Source organism: Leptonychotes weddellii, chromosome 11 (assembly GCF_054177405.1).
Source record: "Leptonychotes weddellii isolate Sample4059 chromosome 11, ASM5417740v2, whole genome shotgun sequence".
Lineage (NCBI taxonomy): Eukaryota > Metazoa > Chordata > Mammalia > Carnivora > Phocidae > Leptonychotes > Leptonychotes weddellii.
This window is the reverse complement of record NC_138379.1, coordinates 34453063-34476570: the sequence shown is the minus strand read 5'-3', so window position 1 is coordinate 34476570 and position 23508 is coordinate 34453063. Positions and strand designations below refer to the sequence as shown.

Genomic DNA, 23508 nt, shown 5'->3' with positions numbered 1-23508 from the left:
TGAAGGGCCGGTGGACGCCCACCCCGGCGAGCACTGCGCGGTCTTGGCCTGGGGCTGGAAGCACACGGCGGGGGCGGGCCAGGGGCGGGGCTTCCGACTCGCGGGTCCCCAGAAGCTTCAGCGGAAAGTCCCGCCCCCAGCCTGGGAGCGCAGGGATTGGCTCTGCCGAGGGCGATTGGCGGCACTGGGCGCGACCGGGGCCGCGGCGGAGGCGGGGCCACAAGCCGGAAGTGGGAGTAAAGGCGGCTCGAGGCGAGCTGGCCAGCGGGTTGCTGCGGCCACTTTGCCGTGTCGTGGCCGCCAGTGGCGAGATGGAGGGGCCGGGGCTGGGCTCGCAGGTGAGTGCGGCCGGGTGCTGGCCGTTTTGGGGCGGGGAGAGCGGCGGCGGCCGTGGGGAGGAGGAGGGCGTAGGTGTGAGGCGGCTCCCAAGAGGGGCCTCCGGGGGCGGAGGGACCTGGGCTGGGGAGGAGGAAGCATGGAGACTCCGAGAATGATGCTGGGAATTCTCTCCGAGACGACCGGAAAGAAAGGGCGAGGACGTACGGGTGAGTGCCTTACGGGCCCTCCATCCTCCACGGTGGCCCAGGGCACCCCCTAGGGCCGGTACCTCGGTGCCCAGTAGAGACCGCTGAGGGGCCTGGGAAGGGAGTGTGGCCGCTCCTGGGAGAGGTGTCAGGTGACACACCTGAGTTGGACCAGCCTGTTTTGACCTTGGCCTGTAATCCATGCAGTTCTCTTGATTTCTTTTTTCGGTGGAGTTGCCTGGACATCTTCCTTCGCCCCACTCAGCCCTATTCTGGTTCTTGTTCCCACATCTTGCGTACTCCAAAGAACTGAGGCTGTTAGTTTAGGCTGGGGAAAAGGTGGGTGGAAAGAGGTACGTGATAGCTCTCTGCAGAACCCCAAAAGACGCTATTCTGTGGAGGATATACTACCAGAAGCCAGATGTAGTTCCAGAGAACAGAACGGGCCAGTGGGGGACGTTACAGGAGATAACAGGAGGACGTTCCGAGAGAAAAAGATTTTTGTCTTTTTTGCTTATGGCCCTTTTCCAGTTCCTAGAGTGCTGACAGGCATATTGTGGCTGTTCACTTAATATTTGTTGAATAAATGAAGAATATCCAGATTCTGCCAACATGTAGTGAGTGCTTAGCTTATGCCAGATGCTTTTATATGCATTATTTTATTACGGAATTGAAGCATCCTTGAGATGATATGATCTCCTTTTTACTGATGGGAAAACTGAAGCTGTCTCCAGTTGGAGTCAGTTAGGTAGATTTTCTGTCCTTAATGGGATCCAAGCAGTTTGAGATGACTGGATGAGTTAGCTTCTAAAAAAAAAGTCTTTCCATTCCTTAGAGTGTTTCTCATGCTCCCCCATTCCTGTCCTTCTTTCAACAGTCTTATGTAGGTTTAAGAGAAAGAATAAAACGTGGAGAATTTAAGTTGTTCTTATCATATTAGGTATTATAGCACTTTGACAGAAAAAAAAAATTGCCAGCTGACTGGATTTTACAAAAGGGTGTAGAATCTTCACATGGAAACTATGTCTCCTTCTTTTTCTCTGAGTATCTCAAGGAAAAGTTGATAGGAGTAACTATCATATCTTAATTGCTGTCACTCATTTACAAAAGCCTTCAAGTACTTCAAGTCCACTCCCTCGTGCTGAAGGGAAGATATCCCTGCCCCAATTTCATGACAGATGGAGGAAGAGAATGATTCACAGGTTGAAATTAATGGGGCAAGGTAGAGTAGTCATTGTTCATAATAATTGTTGTTGTTAATAATAATAATATAATAATAATAATTGTTTTTCAGTAATAAAGATTTCACCTGTATATGGTGCTCTTCAGTTGGCAAAATATTTCCGCATTCTTGATCACTGTGACCCTATGAGGTGGGGAGAGATTGTTATTCTAGTCATTTGCTAAAAGTCAAATAGCTGCTAAGTGATCGAGCCAAGACTTCATTCATTCTGCTAGGTGTTAGGCACTGTTACAGGTGCTGGAGATAAATCAGTGAATATAACAGATAAAAGCATTCCTGCTCTGGTTGAATTTGGTTCTTCTGATTCCAGTTTCAGTGTTGTTGGGTTTTGCTGGAATTTGCTTATGTCATCTGGCCCCTTGTTTCCTCTGTGACCTCATTTTTTTTTTACTACTATCTTGCTTGCTTAATCAACCCCAGCCACACAGGCCTTAAGACCTTTGTACTTAACTCTTCACTCTGTCTGGAGTACTCTTTCCTCAAATACCCGCATGGCTTATTCCCCCACCGCTTTAAGGTTTTGATGCAAATGTCACCTCAGTGCGGCAACCTCTCCTCCTCATTACCACTACCAGCAACATTCCCTAGTCTCTTTTCTTCTTTTGTATTTCTCCTCAGCAATTAATACCATTTAACATACTTCTTTGTTTTGTTTGTTGTCTCTTACCTTCCACTGAATATAAGTTCTATGAGGGCAGTGATTTTTTTTTTATCAGTTGTGTTGACTGCTGTGTGCCTAGCATCTAGAACAGTGCCTAGCACTGGTGGGTACTCTGTAAACAATTGTCCAATGAATGAACTTGGAAACGGAACTCTGGCACTTCTGTTAATGTCATGAGAAATTTTAATGGTTATCTATTGGATCGCTCTTTGTTTTATTTGATAATCTGGCACGACAGTGACCCTCATAAGAGTTTGAATATGATTTTTTAGATCTTGAGTTTCTCTTTAATTAATGCCCACTGTAACTTTAACAGTACTTATTTACTATTTAGAAAAAATTTTATGATTCACGATATCTCTGTGTGAAAAATATTGTATGATCCCTTATCTCTTAAAATTGTTCTAGTTGTCTTTTCTTTCTTTCTTTTTTTAAGTGTTCTGGTTTTCTATTGCTGTGTAAAAACCACCCCAAAACATAGTGGTATAACACAGCCATTGTCATGTTCATGGACTGTGTGTCAGGAATTTGGACAGGGCATAGCAGGGATGGTTTGTTTCTGCTCCACTGTGTCTGGAGCCTTTGCTAGAAAGACTCATAACCTGGGATACTTAATAGTTGGGGTTGGTATCATCTGATGATGTCCTCACTCACTTCTCTGGCAGCTGATGTTGACTTTTAGCCGGGACACCTACATGTGGCCCCAGGCCTCTGCACAGCATAGTGGCTAGGTTCCAAGAGTGAGCATATCAAGAAACAGAAAGAGGAAGCTGCCAGTTTCTCAGTCCTGGGCCTGCAAACTGGTGGAACATCACTTTGCGGTATTTTATTAGTGAGGCAGTCACAGAGCTCAGATTTGAGAGGAAGGGACACAGACCCTCTCCTCTTAATGGAGAAGTATCAAAGAATTTAGGGACTCTATTATAAAAATCACCACAGATGTATCCATATCTCTCCTACATAATTTTCATAATATCTTGTTCTCCCCTGTGAAGGAGGGTATTCAGCTAGCTACATGTTTCTTTCTTGGTATCCTTTTTACTTTTTTTTTAATCTTGCCTGTTGTGGTCACTGCCATATCCCGTGTCTAGAGCGGTGCCTGGCACATAGAGGGCATTCAGTAAATATCTCATGAATGAATGAATGAATTGCAGCAGGAATTGTGTCTTATTCCCTAATTACCTCATACAGATCTTCATCGAGTTACAGAGGGGTTGTATCCAATAAACCCGTCATAAGTTGAGAATGCATTTAATACACCTAACCTACTGAACATCATAGCTTAGCCTAGCCCACCTTAAACATGTTCAGAACACTTTAAATGAGCCTATAGTTGGGTAAAATCATCTAACACAAAGCTATTTTATAATAAAGTGTTTAGTATCTCATGTAATTTATTGAACACAGTATTGAAAGTGAAAGAGAATGGTTGTATTTGGGTATGCAATGCTTGGAAGTCTTTGTCAGTGCACATTTCAGTAATGACTGTTGTAACAGCTCCTCTTAGACCCATACAGCATTAACGTGGAAGGAACTTTATAGCTATATTAACCTGCTCCTTCCATTTTACAAATGTAAAAACTGAAGCCAAAAATAGGGTAGATGGTGAGCCGCCATCGTTCAGGCAGCATGGAATCTGAGACTTTGGCCTTGTTCTCAAGGGGTTTGCATTTCAACATGGTAAAAACGAAACAACTAGAGAATACTAAAAAAATAAATAAATGAAAAATAAATGGTTTTTTTGGTAACTGGAGAGTAATTTCTAAGAAGCATTTTTTAGTATCTTGACATAAACTTTGCTTCAGTCTTGGCGATGTTAAACATCTTTATGTGACTGTCTCCAAAGTTGACCTCCCAAAAGCAGGTCATTCCTTTTCTCACCTGTAGCTCTTGTAAAATTTTGGGAGGGTGTGATACCTAGAGCAAAGGAGAGAACGTAGAGCTGTGGTCTCTAAGCTGTTTTGTTTTTTTTTTTTTAAAGATTTTATTTATTTATTTATTTGAGAGAGAGAGAGAGAGCAGGAGATGGGGGAGGGTCAGAGGGAGAAGCAGACTCCCCGCTGAGCAGGGAGCCCGATGCGGGACTCGATCCTGGGACTCCAGGATCATGACCTGAGCCGAAGGCAGTCGCTTAACCAACTGAGCCACCCAGGCGCCCCTCTAAGCTGTTTTGATCATGCGTTCAAATCAGTAAAACAGTTTTGAGCTTGCACCCCTAGAGTAAAACCCTACCATAATGTGAATGGGATCCCAAATTTTCATTTTTGTAAAGCATCATGTATTGTGAGATTAATGGATGATCAATGAAGCCTGCGCTAGAAGCTGGCCAGGATCTTGGCTCCAGACGCACAGTTGAAATCTCCCAGGTACTGACTGCAGTTTGTCGTGACTTGTTGGCAATTGAGCACACTAACTTACACACTGATGGGATGATTTTGTGTCATGTGGTTGGCTGGGACTTTAAAAAGTTCAGCTTCCATCCATTTGAGGTACATGGGGGCTGGGGATAGGAGCCACTTGCCGAATTTGTATCGTCACAGGGCATGTTATTGTAAGATTTGGCAGTATGTTTCTAAATTATATTCATTGATTGATAGCTCAATATATACTCGTGGTAAGATTTTGAATTAAAGATAATAAACAGAAACCTGTTTCAAATTACCCTTTTTGATAATTTTGATTTTTTTTGGAGGGAGGCTGGTTTTTTTGTTAGATCACATTAAATTGTTTTTGTTTTTACTTCAGGTGATACTGAAGATACTCTGCATAGAAGTGTCAGCTTTGCCATTTTCTTGTTTGCTTGGACTTATGCTATTATTATTGTCCTACTTCTTGGCTTCTTTGTAGGAATCAGTTTAAGCCACTTATTTTGGGAGGGGTAACTTAGTTAAAGTTAGATAATTTCACTTGAAAATTAACTTACCCTCGTGTATACTGCAGTATGCTGAAGGTCCCCCTGTCAAGCCCTCTGGGTGGTAGAACTTTTACTCTGCCCCCAGGTCACCTTGTAAACAGACTGTAAGGAGTGACTTGCTTGACAAATGAAGAGAGGCTGGCAGTGCTAAAATAAGTAAAGCTTAAAGAACCGGATTTGTAAATTTTTGTGATGTTCCCCCCTCCTTTTTTTTTTAAAGATAAAAGTCATTATAATAGAAGCTTTAACATGTTCTCCCATTACCCAATGGGTCACTGCATATATGGCCTTGAGTGGCCTTGCCTGGCTTTGGAGACCACTGACTTCGAAAACAGGCTTTGAGTTTGTATATAATTTTTTAGGTTTTACTCTGATTTGGATTTTGGCAAAAAATGATGACGTGAACAGAAGGTACCTCCTGTTCTTTAGTCTTTACCACCCATTTTTGCCCCTTAATCACATGTTGCCTTCCATTATCATTTTACTCTGTCTCTATTAGATTCTATTAGACTCAGACTCCTGGAGGATAGACACCCATGGCTTTTGTGCTTCTAGCATAACACTTTGTACGCCATAAGTACACAATAATTGCTGAAAAAACAAATGCTCCTAATTGTGGATATTCTTTACATTGAAAGATGTAATCTTCAACTTTCTACATGAAAAATGAAGCTGATGTCCTTAATGCTTTAAGGCATTATGAGAAGCAACAAATTGGTATCTGTGGAATGTGTCAATTTTCTGTGATGAAAAATCTGTTTAAAAACAAAGGGTTAATCTTCTTAACATAACAAATGGGAAAAGATATACCAGCCAACTAGGAAAACAGTAGACTATGAAAAAGGAGTCCACAAAAGAAAAACATGAGAGCCATTAAACATAACAAACACTCAGATTCATTAGCAACAAGGGGCATGCAGATGAAAAACAAGATGCCATTTTTTAGCCATTGGATTGGCAAGACTGTAACATGATTGAGAATGTTCAGTTATGGAAAGGTTTGTAGGGAAAAAAGAACATTTACATCCTTGCTGTTTGGTGTGTGAAATGGGGAAAGTAGTTGCTCAGTATCTATTTACGTTTAAATGCATATATTTTCTGACCTAGCAGTCCTCCTTTGGGGAATCAATGCTGTAGAATGGACAGGGATTCGTTGTAGCATTCTTTATAGAAGTGAAGGCTGAAATCAGCCTGCATCTCTGGAACAGCACCAGGTATAGGGGCGCTGACCCTCCACACAGTTAAAAAATCTGTCTGTAGCTTCTGCTCCCTAAAAACTCAACTAATACCTGCTTTTGACCAGAAGCCTTACTGATAACATGAAGAGTTGATTAACACATATTTTGTATGTTATATGTATTATATTCTGTATTCTTACAGTAAAGTAAGCTAGAGAAAAGAAAATGTTAAGAAAATCATAAGAGAAAATACATTTCAGTACTACACTGTATTTATCAACAAACATCTCTGTGTATGTGGGCCCATGTAATTCAAACCCATGTTGTTCAAGGGTCAACTATTTATACAGTGAGGTGTAGGGTACACCAAACTCCTAATAATAGTACCTCTATTGCTGCAAGATTGGAAGGAAAATAGTCCGAATTTGCTTACCCTTTGTTCACTTTTATATTGCTAGATCTTTAAAATGGATGTGAATCATAATTAAAAAAATTAATGTTGATGTAAAAAGTAGATTGATCACTCTGTCAATTTTAACTCCATCTGCTATATACTGATACTCTAACTGATTTAAGTTCAGGACTACCCAGACATTTATTAAAAAATAGGTTGTCCTTGATCCTCAAGGTAGAAATTTAAGAATTAAAAAAAAAAAAAGAAGTTGAATTGTCACAAGAGGTGGGGGGAAAGACCTTATAGTAATTCTGAGTATAGTTCAACTCTTCCTCAGCAGCTAGTCTTTCCAGTTGCGTGTAATTATAATTGCTGTGATATGATGAAAAGAATCCTAAAGTAATGTTCTTATTTATGTTTTAATCTAACTACCTATATGTTTATTTTTAGCTGTGTGTGTGTATGCTTGTGTGTAAAGATTGTCAAGTAGGGGGGAGGTTGAATTCACCAGATAAAGCAGAACTTAACCTATTCAAAAGAGCATTTGTGGTTCTGGTTCTGAGTAAGATGGAGTAAGCACTCTCCACCCTGCCTATCCCACTGAAGGCACTGGGCAGAATATAAGTAGCAGCTATTTAAGGATTCTGAAAAGTAAATTGTAGCAGGGAGATTGGGGGGAAAGACCAGAATTCAACAAACCACTGAACCAGGAGCTAATTTACGTTTTTGTTTTGTTTTTTCCCACTGGGTCCCCTTCCCTGTTCCCCGCCATGCCTGAACTTGAACCATGGAGGTGAGCATCAGTGCAGACAGAGTGCTCCAGGAGAAGCCCTCTAGTTCAAGTTCAAGGGACAAGAATGAGGTCTCCTGGCAGCACAGGCACCTGAAACTCTGTGGGAGGAGAACTTCCTCTTTGAACAGAGGAGTTGCGGTGCCAAGACAGCTGTTCTTAGAAGTGACACCCAAAGCATGATCCATAAAAGAAAAAAATTGCTAAATTGGACTTCATCAAAATTGGAAATTTGGGACTTTAAGGGGAAGATAAGCTACAGCCTGGGAGAAAATATTTGCAAATCTAGACACAAAGGACTTGTGTCTGGAATGTATAATGTTAACTCTCAAAACTTAACAGTAAGAAAACAAAGAGCCCAATTAAAAAATGGGTAAAAGACAATTCACCAAAGAAGATATACAGCTGGCAAATAAGCACATGAGAAGATACTCAACTTCAGCTATTAGGGATGTGCAAATTAAGACCGTGATGAGATACCGCTACCTATTATACTGACCATACCAGATGCCGGTGAGCATGGAGAGCAGTTGGAACTCTCATACGTTGCTAGTGGCAATGCAGAGTGGTACAGCCACTCTGGAAAATAGTTTGGTGATTTCTTATAAATTCAACATACACTCACCAGATGGCCAAGCAGTCTCACTCTTAGAGAAGCAAAAACATATGTTCATACAAAAGCTTTGTAATGAATATTTATAGCAGCTCTACTTAAAATTGCCAAAAGCTGGAAACAACTTGCCTGGGTTGTTTGAATGGATAAACTGTGATACATTCATATTATGGAATACTATGCAGCAGGGAAATAACTATGAATAACCCAGAAGCGCTTGAATGAGTCTCAAAAAGCTTATGTTAAGTGAAAGAAACCAGTCTTAGAAGATTATATGCTGTATAATTCCATTATATGACACTCTGGGAAAGATGAAACTAGTGATGAAGAACATATCAGTGATTGCCAGGAGTTGAGGTATGGGGAGGGTGTTGACCACAAAGCAGTATCCCAGCAGAGTTTCTTGAGGTGTTGGAATTGTCCTGTATCTTGATTTTGGTGGTGGTTATACAATTCTATATGCAGTGTGTTAAAATTCATAGAACTACATACCAAAAAGTCGATTTTATTGTAAGTTAACTTAAAAGAAGAAAAAAGCATTGCCCCTTCAGTAAACCCATTGAGGGGCTATAGACTTATTTCAGTAAAACTATCATTTCTTAAACCTTTTTTGGAACTCCTGGGGAATTGACTTAGGCACATTCTTTTAAATATCTTCAACTTTTCTATTTCTAATGTGTATCCTTTGAGGATGGTGTTTTGTTTTTGTTTTGTCTGTAAACAGTGAAAAGTTGTTCAGAGAGACAGGTCTGATGAATAAGGTGGGTGAAGGCTGGGTAACAACTTAATGGTAAAGAACGAGGGAATGGGGATGCCTGGGTGGCTCAGTCGGTTAAGCGGCTGCCTTCGGCTCAGGTCATGATCCCAGGGTCCTGGGATCGAGTCCCACATCGGGCTCCCTGCTCAGCAGGGAGCCTGCTTCTCCCTCTGCCGTTCTCCCTGCTTGTGCTCTGTCTCTCTCTCTGACAAATAAATAAATAAAATCTTAAAAAAAAAAAAAAAAGAACAAGGGAATGATTAATTAGCCAATTTCGGTTTCTAGGAATGGTTTGCTAGATATTTGATGTGAACTTCCCCCCTTGAACTAAAAATGCTGGGTATGGTATTTTATTACTATTTTTTAAGGATTTTATTTATTTGAGGGAGAGAGAGCGCATGCGTGCGTGCATGCATGTGCATGAGTGGGGGGAGGGGCAGAGGGAGAGAGAGATCTGAGAGAATCCCAAGCAGACTCCCCGCTGAGTGCAGAGCCCAGCCTTACGCAGGGCTCCATCTCAAGACCCTGAGATCCTGACCTGAGCCGAAATCAAGATTCGGATGCTTAACAGACTGAGACACCCAGGTGCCCCAGTATTTTATATTTTTGATGCTATTGTAAATTTTATCAAAGATTCCTTAGATCTCCTATATGTGATCATGTTGTCTACAAATAAAGATGGACTTGCTTCTTTTCTAATCCATATGCATTTTGCTTCTGTTCTTTACTCTATTCTGTCTAGGACTTCAGTGCAATGTTGACTAGAAGTTAGACGCCTGGCTGGCTTGGTCCTTGGTGCATGGGACTCTTGATCTCAGGGGTGTGAGTTTGAGCCCCACGTTGGGCAGAGAGAGAACCTACTTTAAAAAGTGGTGGTGGTGAGCATCCTTGCCTTGTTTTCAGTCTTTAGAGTTAAAGCATGCAGTCTTTTGACACGAAGTGTGTGGTAGCTGTAGATTTCTTACAGTGTACCTCTTTATCAGGTTGAAGAAGTTTCATTCTTTCCCTGGTGTGCCAAGAATCTTTATCCAGGAGTTTTTATTATGCATGGGTGTTGCATTTTGTCAACTGCTTTATTCTACTGAAATGAGTATATGCTTTTTTCCCCTTTATTCTGTTAATATGGGGAGTCACTTGATTTGTTTTAAAGTGATTAAGCTTGGTCGTAATATATATTATTCTTTTTACATATTACTTGGTACACTTTGCTAATATTTTGTTTAAGGATATTTGTATCTATGTTTATGAAGGATATTGAATCTGTAGTTATTTTTTTGTTTTGTTTTTTTACTTGTAATGTCTGTTGATTTTAGTATCAGGATAATGCTGCTTCCTAAAATGAGCTGAGAAGCATTTCCTATAATTTCTGAAGGAGTTGGTAGCCTTTAAGTATTTTGATAGAGTTCAGCAGTTAAAGGTTATATGGGGTTGGGGTTATTTTGTTTTGTTTTTTTAATGGAAACTTTTAAAATTATTAATTCAGTTTCTTTAATAGCTAGAGTGCTACTCATGTCTTTTTAAGCCCGTTTTGATAACTTGTGACTTTTGAAGTATTTGTGCATTCATTCCATCTAGGTTGAATTTATTGACATAAAGATATTCACAGTATTGCCTTATTACCCTTTTAATTTTCATAGGCTCTTGTAGTGATAGCCCCTTTTTAAGCTTGCTGTTTGTCATTGACATCTCCTTCTTGATCAGTTTGACTAGAGATTTATCAATTTTATTGATTTATTCTTTACAAAGAACAAGTTTTTATTTTCAGTGATTTTCTACATTGTTTTTCTTATATTTCATGAATTTCTTCTATATTTACTGCTTTCTTCATTCTATGTTGATTTTTTAAAAAGGTTTTATTTATTTATTTGAGAGAGAGAGCATGAGAGGGGGGAGGGTCAGAGGGAGAAGCTGACTCCTGCTGAGCAGGGAGCCCGATGCGGGACTCGTCCAGCATCACAACCTGAGTGGAAGGCAGTCGCTTAACCAACTGAGCCACCCAGGTGCCCCCTGTCTACGTTGATTTTAATTTTCTTTCTCTAGATTCTTTTTTTTTTTTTTGAAGACTTATTTTCAGAGAGAGAGAGTGAGCACACGCACAAATGGTGGGTGGGGGGCATAGAGGGGGAGGGAGAGAGGGAGAGCACCTCCAGCAGACTCTGCACTGAGCGTGGAGCCTGGCGTGGGGCTCGATATCATGACCCTGAGATCATGACCTGAGCCAAAATCAAGAGTCTGACACTTAACTAACTGAGCTACCCAGGTGCCCCTCTTTCTCTAGATTCTTTTCTTTTTTTTTTAATTAAGATTTTATTTATTTATTTGACAGAGAGTTAGGGAGAGCAGGAACATAAGCAGGGGGAGTGGGAGAGGGAGAGGCAGGCTTCCCGCTGAGCAGGGAGCCCGATGCAGGACTCGATCCCAGGACCCTGGGACCATGACCTGAGCCGAAGGCAGACGCTGAACGACTGAGCCACCCAGGAGCCCCATGTATGCTTTTATATTTAAAGCAGGTTTCTTGTAGACAACGTATAGTTGTAGTATTTTTGTTTTGTTTTTTAAAATCCACTCTGACAATCTATGAATTTTTTTTTTTTTTAGATCATTTGCACTTAACATGATTATCAATATGGTGATTAGGTGAAAATATTATCATCTTGTATGTTTTTCTTTTTCTTTTTCTTCTCTGTTCTTTGTTCCTTTTTTCCTTCTTGTCTTGCCTTTTTTATTTTATTTTTTTTAAGATTTTTTATTTTATTTTTTATTTTTTTAAGATTTATTTATTTATTTATTTGACAGAGACACAGCGAGAGAGGGAACACAAGCAGGGGGAGTGGGAGAGGGAGAAGCAGGCTTCCCGCCGAGCAGGGATCCCGATGCGGGGCTCGGTCCCAGGACCCCGGGATCATGACCTGAGCCGAAGGCAGACGCTTAACTGACTGAACCACCCAGGCGCCCCATATTTTTGTTCTTTTTTTAAAAAGATTTTATTTATTTATTTTAGAGAGAGCACAAACGGGGGTGGGGAGAAGAGGGAGAAGCAGACTCCCCGCTGAGGAGGGAGCCCAATGTGGGGCTCTATCCCAGGACCCTGGGATCATGACCTGAGCCGAAGTCAGGTGCTTAACTGACTGAGCCACCCAGGCGCCCCTTTTCTTGCCTTTTTAAAAAATATTAATTGGGTGTCTTTAGCATTTTATTTTGTCTCTACTCTTAGCCTATTACTTACGCCTTTTTAGAGGTTGCCCTTGGGTTAACATTATACACTTTATCACTGCCTACCTGCAAATACTATTATAGTATCTTATAACTATTATAGCATCTTTTACAAGTACACTTACAAGTATACTTCCATTTCTCTACTTTCATCAAGAAATTAAAAAATGAGAGAAAGTCTGTTATGTTTACGCACATAATTGTACATATTTAAAGGTACTCTGTTCTGTTGTATTGTTTTAGATTGCCATCTGGTATTATTTTCATTTAAGCCTGAAGAACTTCTTTTATCATTTCTTTTAGTATAAGTTTGCTGGCAATTTTCTCATCTTTTATTTGTCTGAAAAAGTGTGTATTTCACCCCCATTTTTGAAGAATAGTTTTGCTGGTGTTTCAGGTTTGCAATTCTCTCAGCTCTTTAAAGCTGTGTTTTGTGTTCTGGCTTGCACTTACTGATAAGAAGTCTGAATTCATTCTTATCTTTGTTCTTTTGAACATAATGTTTCTTTTTCCTTAGGCTGCTCTTAAAATTATCTCTTTGGCTTTGGCTTTTAGTGATTTGATTATAATATGCCATCATGTACAGTTTTGAGGTTTATCCTGCTTGGGTTTGTTGAGTTTCTAGGAGCTGTGGGTTTATAATTTTCACCAAATTTGGAAGATTTTGGCTATTGTTTGGTCCAAATATATATATATTTGATATATAATACATACATTAGAGAGGAAGCTTGCAGGCATGAGCCAGGGGTGGGAGGGGCAGAGGGGGAGGGAAAGAGAGAATAAGAGAATCTTAAGTAGGGGCGCCTGGGTGGCTCAGTCGTTAAGCGTCTGCCTTCTGCTCAGGTCATGATCCCAGGGTCCTGGGATCGAGCCCCGTATCCGACTCCCTGCTTGCGGGAAGCCTGCCTCTCCCTCTCCCACTCCCTCTGCTTGTGTTCCCTCTCTCGCTGTGTCTCTCTCTATCAAATAAATAAATAAAATCTTAAAAAAAAAAAAAAAGAATCTTAAGTAGGCTCCACGCTCAGCAAGGAGCCCAACGTGGGGCTTGATCTTACAACCCTGAGATCATGACCTGAGCCCAAATCAAGAGTTGGATGCTTAACTGACTGAGACACCCAGGCACCCCAGTCAAATATTTAAAAGCATTTCCTCCTCCTTTCCTGGGAGTTATACATATTCAAGAACTTGATGTATTGGGAGGTTAGGGGGTATCCTTAGGATGTGTCTGCCACAACTTCCCAAAGCAGAGGCCTGGTGACCTTCCCACTGTGTCAGTATCCATTACCCTCCACCTACTACAGGTAGTAAGGTCCATTTGTGCCTTTGCAGGTGATCTTTGTTTTATGACAAAATATATAATTTGGAATTTTCTCATAATAAGCATCTCATCTTAGTGAATAGAATTAAGATGAAAATCTTCCCTAGGATATACCTGTACGACTGAAAGAAATTCTAATTTAATGACATAGATACAGTTGACAGTAGCAAATGCATCCTTATGTAATTGAATGTGACATTAATTCTCCTACTATGCTTTGTCAAATTACTCTTATTCTTCAGTGCAGGAATCACAGCCATGGCCCCCACCCTCCAGGATTTGGTCGACATGGAATCTGTGCATCTGAAAGCAAAGAACTTGCCAAAGTGAGAGAAGCTCTTCCTCTTATAGAGGACTCTAGTAACTGTGACATTGTAAAAGCTACTCAGTAAGTCTCCCCAGTGTTTCATTTTATCCTGTGTTCTGTTGAATTATAATAACATTTGTGCATTTCATGGCATCCCAGTGTATACCTTCCTCACTTCATACTTTTAGCGCTAGCATGTTTGTCCTACCAACATCAGAGCACTTAATGCAGTGCACCTTATTAGCTGTTGATTACCAGTCTCTCCCATTAAATCATGAGCAGCTTCTTAGCAAATGCATGTCGTTTTTATCCTTGTCGTCCCAGTGCTTTTGCATAGTTCTTGTCATGTATCAGGTGCTGAATAAATCTTTGTTGAGTGAATGAATGATTATAAATGATACTAAAACTATGAGTTTGAAACACAAATCTGAGTTTTTAAAAACGTACTACAACCTAAATAGGTCAACAGAATGGAAAAATATCAGCTCACACATTTATGGATATTTTAAACAATTATTTATTGAGTACTTTCTATGTACCTATTGTACTGGGTGCACTGGAAGAAAGTCAGTAAAGTAAAATAGGTTTTCTGACCGCTTGAAACATACAGTGGGTTATTTGCTTGCACTGAAAATGAAAGTATGTTTTGAAAGTTTCGCCTTAAGATCTCCATATGTGGGTATGTGCATTAAATCAGTCCTAACATTTTCACCCTCATGGATCTCACTGTTCATTAACATCCACCCCACCTCTTGCCATTGAACGTATTTTGAAATATTTTCTCTCAGACTACATTAATTGACTACTACATTTTCTTAGTAATCAAATACAAATCTGCCCATCAGAGCTTCTAATCAACATATAAGGAACTAATGTTATCACACTAACTTGATACAATTCTGTCAAAAGCAAAGATGTTTGGTGATTAATTAGCCTGTTAAGCCTTAACAGAGACTAATGTGTTATTTATGATAAAAAATAATCGACGATTATTTGAGTATTCTAATTACTAATTTATATGAACTCTAGAGGCCCTTGGAACTGCTACTTTAGGTGAATATTATTTGATATTATTTATATTCTTGTGTTTATATGAAGGTAAGAGTGTTCATAAGGTAAATATTTGCTTTAATTAGCATAGAAGCATTTAAATGTTTATCTGCTGCCAGTAAAGCTCTGTTATAATAAATGTAAGAAATTAGGCTACATTCACAGGGAATCTCAGTAAAAACTCACATTTTATATCTTTCCTAAAATTTCCTTCAGATCTTGGACCTTCTTAAGTGGTTGTGGGAATATCATTAGGTAGTATTTGGAAAGGGCAAAAGAGAACTAGGATAAGTACATTCTCTAAATTACTAAAATCTCATTAATGTGTACTCTTATATTTCTCACATAAAGGGAGTATTTTTCAGTAAAATGTTAAAGTTGACATTTAAAACTTGGAGAATATGAATATATGTATCATTATGTATCTCTTATTACTATTTTCACATAGCATTGTCAAACAGGTATCTCTATCTTAAAAAGTGCCATGACAGACTGATAAGCACACACATTTTGGTAAGGCAGAAATTATTTAATCTAAAATGTGATTTTGACCCTTGAGGGCCTGTTGAAGCATTCGGGTCCCTCTAAATGGAAATAAGTTTCAAAGAAAGTGCTAAATGGTCTGTTGGGGACTTAATAGTTACTGTTAGAAAGAAATAAAGCTAATGAATGATTTTAAAAATTACTATAGCATTAAAAAGAGACATTTCTCATTCTGATAGTCCGTTAAATAACCCTCTTCAATATTCCTCAAGTCCGTCCCTCCCTTTTCCATCTCTTAGTTTAGGTTCTCATTGCCTCTCACCTGTATATCTATACAAGAGTCACCCTCTTCTAATTAACTCCCATTCCACCACTAATGCGACCTTTCTTAAAACTCAAAGTGTGTGTACTTTCCTCTTTAAAACCTTCAGTAGCTTCTCTTTGAGCTAAGAAGTCTAAACTCATAGCATGGCCTAGAAGGCCCACGCAGTCTTCGCCTACCTCTTCTAGCCTTGTCTCTTGCCATTCCCTTTCTTTATGCTTAATGCTTCTGCCATGCTAACTTGCTTATATTTCTCTGAACATCATGCAGTTTCACATCTCTGATTTTTGTCCATGCTATTTCCTCGGCCTCAGATACCCTTCCTTCGGCCTATGAGACAGCTCACATATATCATGCTTCATCTCCTTCAGGAAGAGCTAATCTTTCCTTTCTTTACTGTAACTATACCATGTCTACATTGTATTGTTGAATTTATCCCATTCCTACTCTGCTGTCTCTCTCCCATGTTAAGGGATAGGATTGTAGTCAGGGATCAGCACTATGCATTTCTGGCATATAGTAGAGGATAAAATGAAATTTATTGAAGGGAGGGGAAATGTGAATGTTGAAGTTTAGTTAAGAAAATCAAGTTCAACTCCCAAATGGGTTGGTCTGATCAGTTAGAAAATAAGGTTTACTTTTGTTGTTTACAAGGCTTAAAAATATGCTCTCTGTGTACATCTTTGTTAATTACTGTATTTCTGTGTCAACTGAAAGACAGATTGGATGAAGATGTGATGAAGAAATTTTGGTATTTGAAATTATTTTAATGGTATCAATTATGCTTTTTTTTTTTTCTTATTTGAGATACGGGATTTTTGAACGTTGTAAAGAGTTGGTAGAAGCAGGATATGATGTCAGGCAACCAGACAAAGAAAATGTGTCACTTCTTCATTGGGCTGCTATTAACAACAGGCTGGATCTTGTAAAGTAAGATGGGATATATGTGTGTTAATTAAGTGTGTATTTGTTATTCTAGACCTCTCTTCATTTGTCTTTTTCTTCAAGTACAAGTATGAATGTTGTACCGTCTGTCATCTTTTATTGTGAATGAATACCTGAAACTTCATGCCATACACATCAGTTCGTAGTGTTGAAAAGAACCTTAGTGATCGTCTATTTTTCTTAGAATAAATACATGAAAACAGAAATTATAATAACCCTCTGTAAAAGCACTCAGACCTACAGAAGTCTGAGATTCACACAATAGCATCAAACAGATCCCTGGTGAAATATTCTCAGCAAAAACCTTGGAGTTTAAGAAAATAAAAATGTACTAACGTTTAAAATATACTAAAATAGGGGCACCTGGGTGGCTCAGTCGGTTAAGCGGCTGCCTTCAGCTCAGGTCATGATCCCAGGGTCCTGGGATCGAGCCCCAGGTCGGGCTCCCTGCTCAGTGGAGAGTCTGCTTCTCCCTCTCCCTCTGCCTGCCTCTCTGCCTACTTGTGCTCTCTCTCTCTCTCTCTGTCAAATAAATAAATAAAATCTTTAAAAAAAAAATAAAATAAAAAAAATAAAATAAAATATACTAAAATAAACACACTTTATATTCCCTGGCAAACTCCTTTTCTGTGGAAATAAACTAGATTATTTGGATAATATGATATATGAAGTATAACTTTAAAATAATGAGATTAATTCCTATAAGCCACAGAAGAAAATAAGTCTCTTTACCTTATAGGTTTACTTGATACCGCTGTATCACACCTGTGACCCCGAAATAGAAAGCCAAATACTCAGTGTCTAACTTTTCTGAAAGGATTTTGAATGAGTTTTTTACTATTTACTTTTAGAATTCTGTCCCGCCTAGTAATTCTAATTCTAAACTGTTAAAAGTGACATAATTCCACCTTTCGTCTTGCAAGTTAAGTAGAATGTCTCTATGATCCTAAATGTTTTGAATATAAACCGTTTTGAGAGTGCTGAGTAATTAGAGTACATGGAGAATAGTTATTGTGCGTTTGGTATGTCAGTTATAATGGAATGCTCCTGACAGCAGGAGTAATTATTGATACGCTGAGAATATTTCCACCAGGGATCTGTTTGATGCTGTTGTGTGAATCTCAGACTTCTGTAGGTCTGAGTGCTTATAGGCAGGGTTATCATAATTTCTGTTTTCATGTATTTCTTACTAAGAAAAATTAATGTTTTCTTTCTCAGCATGAATTTTAAGTTTTAAATCTTATTTCCATTTATGTCTGTTTTTAATAGGTTTTATATTTCAAAAGGTGCTGTAGTAGATCAGTTGGGTGGAGATTTAAATTCGACTCCTCTTCACTGGGCCATCAGGTAAAGATTTCTTTGAACACTGAAATTGCTATTCAGAATCAAAGTGACTTAAGTTCATTTTCTGAATCTTGTAGACCAGCACTTTCTTACAGAATTTTCTGTGATAATGGAAGTGTCCGTTTTGTGGTGGCCACTAGCCACATGTGAAATATGGCTAATGCAACTAAGGAAATGAATTTTTATTTAATTTTATTTAATTTTAACTAATTTGAATTTAAATAGCCACATGTGGCTAGTAACTACCATATTAGAAACTGTTGTTATAGACCATTTGAAAGGCTTTCTTTCCCTTTTTACCCCCAACCTTCATTAAAAAAAAAAAAAAAAATTATAGTTTTAAAGAGTTTCCAGAGACAGTGTTTTTTAGTGTTTAATTTAGGGTTCCATTATGATGCTAAAACTCAAATATGTGTATTATACTTGCTTATAATCAAAGTAAGTATCTTTTTATCTGATTACATGGATAAAGTGATAGTTCAGAGAACTGTAAACTCAGTTCTTTTTTTTCAAATTTTTGTTTAAATTCTAGTTAGTTAACATACAGTGCAATATTGGTTTCAGGAGTAGCATTCAGTGATTCATCACTTACATATAACACCTAGTACTCATTATAACAAGTGCCCTCCTTAATACCCATCTCAGTCAGTTCTTTTCTGTGGTATATATTGGCCATTTGAAGCTCAAGTTAACATGCTTGTCTTGATACTTAACAATTTCTTCATCTGTCATTTTAATTCCAGTCTCTGGTTGGTGGGGTTGGCATGAACCCCAAACTAAAATGAATAATTGTTCATTTAAGAAAAGGAGTAGAGTCTTTTTTCCATAGCCAAGAATTTTGAAGAATTTAGGTTACCTCATCCCTTTTAAGCTAGCAAGGTACAATGCTTTACATGGAAAATGAGCCATATTCAAGTGTAAACGTATGTAGTTCCTAAGAATAAATAATACTTCACGTATACCTGTAGTCTGTGAATGTTGTACTTCAGTGTATCTGGCTCATGATTATTTCTTGTTTTTAAAATAGCAACAGTGAGGGGCACCTGGGTGGCTCAGTCAAGTGTCTGTCTTCAGCTCAGGTCATGATCCCAGGGTTCTGGGATCGAGCCCTTGCAGGGCTCCCTGCTCCGCGGGAAGCCTGCTTCTCCCTCTTCTACACCCATGCCCCCCCTCCCCGGCTTGTGTTCCTTCTCTGTGTCTCTCTCTGTCAAATAAATAAATAAAATCTTTAAGAAACATTTTTAATAAAATAGCAACAGTGAAGTCTAAGTGGTTTTAAAGTTTTCATTTTGGGCATTAGTCATGTGAAATAATTACTTATATGTGGTAGCAACTTAAGGTTTATAGTAGATTGGGAGGTTATTAAGTGTATTACCAGCACTCAAGAAAGACTTTCCAGATAGCTCTAAGTTTGGAGCATTAAAGTGAAATATGTTTAGAGAATCTCCAGTGTTTTAAAAGTCTGTTAGGAAATACTCTTTATATTGAACCAAATCTTTCCTGTCTTAGGGATATCAGTTTCTCCCTGAAGTTTTTCTTTTTCTGCATGCTACAGAAAACAGTATAATTTTTATCCTCTATTTACAGACAAGGACATTTGCCTATGGTCATATTATTACTACAGTATGGAGCAGACCCCACTCTCATTGATGGGGAGGGCTTCAGCAGCATCCACCTGGCAGTATTATTTCAACACATGCCCATTATAGCCTATCTCATCTCCAAAGGACAGGTATGTTTTGAAACCTATCTCATACTCCAGCTATCGTGAACCTGAAGAGATTGGGAGGATGGTTAGTAATAGTCTGTCCTCATTTTTAAAGTAGAAGTTATAGATATCCAGATACTCAAATATTAACCTCAGTAAAGCTAGCTATTGAATGCTGCTTTTCTAGCTTCATTGGAGCAAAAAGGACAGGTCATTTAGCACAGTAACATATAATAGGTATTTTTGAAACTTGTAAGCCTGCGGTAGTTTTCCTTATGATCCCAGTAATTTGCAGAGTTTTTCAAAAACATGACTTCAAAAGCCTGTATTTTTCTTCTGGTTGAATGTAGAGATGGTAGTCAGATCACTAAATTAACCCGTCATTTGCTTTCATTATTTGAGTCCAAATGGGAGACCAATTTGAATGTGTGCTTATTATTGTTCTCTAAAGTAATTCCATGAAAAATGACTTGCCTCAAGAGGCATCCATTTATGGCACAGGTTAAATTATAGGGTATTGGCGGTGGGAGTTTCACTGTCAGCTGTACTTGTCTGGGGTGTGCTTTCTGGTAGCAAAGTAGTTTATATATCAGCAGGCTCGCCTGTAACAGGCGTGGAAACATGTTTGCACAAATGCTCTTGGAATGATTGTGTTCTTTTTAAATAAGCACTTTCTCTCAGACTTAGCCAGCTGAAGTAGAATAATTATCTCTTGGGTCTCATTTTGGGAAGACGTATGAGGAGGAGCCCTGTCTGCTTCTCTTTGGGCTCTTTCCCAAGTTGTATTCCTCCAGGGCCCAAAAGACTCTTAGGTAACTGAAACTCTTTCTTTGACTTGGATGGAACCGTTATTGTGTGCCTCAAACCTGGGCCCATTTATTAAAAGGAGCATATCCTCGTGGAGATAGGGTTTCCTTTTTTCCCCCTATATTCTAAAAAATAGAAAAGAATTTTTCATGTTTTACTCTTGGAAACAGAAGTCCAAAAATACGGTGAGTTGCTTCAGAAAAGATGGTGTGTTTACATATTCCTGGTGTGTTTACATAAAGACTGGGTACCATTGTATAAGACACGGTAGTTTGAATTACTACTGTGTCAGTTAAGGTGTAACCTCGATGATTCCTAAGGTCTCTGCAGTCTCTTATATTTGATGGCCATTATCAGCATTCTCCCCCTTCCCTTAGCTCTCTTCCATTCACATTATACATTTTAAACCATATATTCAGATTTTCCCTTTAAGAATATTTTGTAGAAATCAATGGATTTTTACCCCATGGATGTGAAGCAGAACATTCTTTTGTTCAAATGATATTTGAACCCTTCTTGTAAACACAGTGGTAATGTTGAATGTATTAGAGAGCTACTTCCATTAAGAGAAGAGAGAATTTTGACTGCGTTTACAGTAAGTCTGATTAACTCTTCATTTTGAACAGAGTGTGAATATGACAGATTTAAATGGGCAGACACCTCTCATGTTATCAGCTCACAAAGTACTTGGGTAAGTACATTTAACTGAATTGCCTCATTTTGATTCTTGGTTCTAACTGTGTATATAATTTTAAGTATCTTAGTCTATGTTGAGAAGATACTACCTTGTGAAGAAGAAAGATTTTCCACCTTGTGGCTGATAGGAACTTTTAATGTAGTTGTGGTTAGACAGGCACCACTGAAATAAATTTTCTTTTTCCTGGTAGCTTTGGGGAAAAGTTTGAAAACTACTAATAAGAAAAAAATTTCCTTACAAAACAAGTAGAGATTCCATAGCATATACTTATTAATGTGACTTATATTTTTGAGTTTGCATTTTTTAAAAAAGGGCTACAAGTTTAAATGTTCTCATAATTTGAAATCTAGATGATAAAATCTTTTCAGAAAACAATACATTTTGAGGTTCTCTGACATTGTTGACCGCTCTGAAAATATTAATTGTAACTGACCTATGAATATAGTCTATTGCTATGTTTATATTAAGTATTTACATACTTAAGTTTTTCTATGTATTGTCTAAACACATGTGATTAATGACCACCATATAGTCCCAACTTCTGGTATTCTTTCTGTCCAAATACTCGCCAGTTTTACCTTTATGAATTTGTTTCCAGTGTTGTACTTAATTTCTGATTCTGCTTTTACTTAGGACCTCTCTCCTAGCAACTGAGTTAGTTGTGATGCCATTTCATTTTGTTCATGGAGGTGCTGGGGCTGGGGGTTGAATTTTGTTAAAAAGCATTTCATCTTTTTTGCTGATAACTCTAAAGTCAGGTAATAGTGTTTAAAGATGTTGATAGAATAAATAAGTAGAATATTGCTTTATTAAAAGAATCTCTTGAGCAGTCACGAAGGAAGGGAAGATATTGATGGTAAAGTAAAAATATTGAATTCTGCCTGCAATAATTGGTTTACGGGAACATGCAAAGTTAGTTTTTGGCTTATCCCCTCAAATATAATGTTGTACATTTAGTTTTTAATTAGGTAAATGACATAGCATTGGCCAAAGTTAAATTCACAATTTAAGAAAAAATGTTAACCAATAGAACAATAACATGAAAGTAAAAGTTTGAAAAACAAAAGCAGTTATTCCACTGTATTGACATTGAAATTATATTATCTGTGTAGCAGACTGTCACTTGTAGATGTGTTTTTGGGGGGTGCATCTCTCCTATTAGCCCCTGGAATAGAACTCTGCAGAAAGAAGTTTCTTGGTTTTCAGAATACTTAACTGATTGGTCAATTTATACCTTAGCTTAAAAAATTTGTTATTTTGCATTTACCCATGAAATCATTCATCTCTCTTAATACTCCTGGGTATTTTATTGTTTTGAGACAGGCCAGAACCAACTGGATTTCTTTTAAAGTTTAATCCTTCTCTCAATGTGGTTGATAAAATACACCAAAACACTCCACTCCACTGGGCGGTTGCAGCAGGAAATGTTAATGCAGTCGATAAACTTTTGGAAGCTAGTTCTAGCCTGGATATTCGAAATGTTAAGGTATGACCAGGTATTTATCTCCCTTAGTTTATTATGTCTTCAGTTAGAAAATTAGTACATCAACATAAACATAAACTATACATATATTTTCAATTAACCACAAGATAAATAGCCATCAACTGTAGCTGGCTACTTTCAGAATGAATACATTTGAGTCTGTGATTCTGCTGATTTCTTATAAAATGTTTAGCACCCATACTCTGTGGAAAATATAATTGAATTTTCTGTCTCTCTTTTTAAGGGTGAAACACCTCTTGATATAGCTCTACAAAACAAAAATCGCCTCATTATTCACATGCTAAAAACAGAAGCCAAAATGAGAGCCAACAAGAAGTTCAGACTTTGGAGGTGGCTGCAGAAATGTGAGGTATGTTCATATGGGTCCTGTTCTGTGGGCCATAAGAACTGTTTTATTCATTTGTGTTTGTTTCTTAAGGCAAATCAGGGAGGAAACCAGGGCGAAACCAGGAAATTGGCTTAGTGCTACATTACATCTGCTAATCGCATCTTTTGCACACATCCCGTAGCCCAAAGTTGGAAATTTGGCACTTTTGTTAGCAGTTTGCTATTGGTCCTCAGCTAGATGGCTCTAAAGCTACATGTTATCTTGTGAATGTCACAGCATACTTCCACATTTATTTAATGAATGAATTGAAAACAGACGGTTTAGATTCTTAAACAAGCAAAAGGAAAAATACCTTGTTGCGAGGAAGTTTGTGGAAGATTTTCTTAAAGAACTTTTTTTTTTTTTTTT

General features: G+C 38.4%; 1 protein-coding gene across 1 annotated transcript in view; it reads left to right on the top strand.

Annotated features, from left to right (window-relative positions):
- The first annotated feature begins 218 nt into the window (after nucleotides 1–218).
- The window catches only part of ZDHHC13 (zDHHC palmitoyltransferase 13), a 38901-nt gene continuing 15611 nt past the window's right edge, over nucleotides 219–23508 (top strand). Inside the window, exons 1-8 of the mRNA XM_081799112.1 lie at nucleotides 219–338; nucleotides 13848–13993; nucleotides 16575–16697; nucleotides 17982–18059; nucleotides 19644–19788; nucleotides 21198–21262; nucleotides 22592–22754; nucleotides 22996–23190. Of these exons, the coding sequence (XP_081655238.1) occupies nucleotides 312–338; nucleotides 13848–13993; nucleotides 16575–16697; nucleotides 17982–18059; nucleotides 19644–19788; nucleotides 21198–21262; nucleotides 22592–22754; nucleotides 22996–23190 (942 nt within the window). The 5' untranslated portion in view covers nucleotides 219–311. The remainder of the gene's footprint in view (nucleotides 339–13847; nucleotides 13994–16574; nucleotides 16698–17981; nucleotides 18060–19643; nucleotides 19789–21197; nucleotides 21263–22591; nucleotides 22755–22995; nucleotides 23191–23508) is intronic.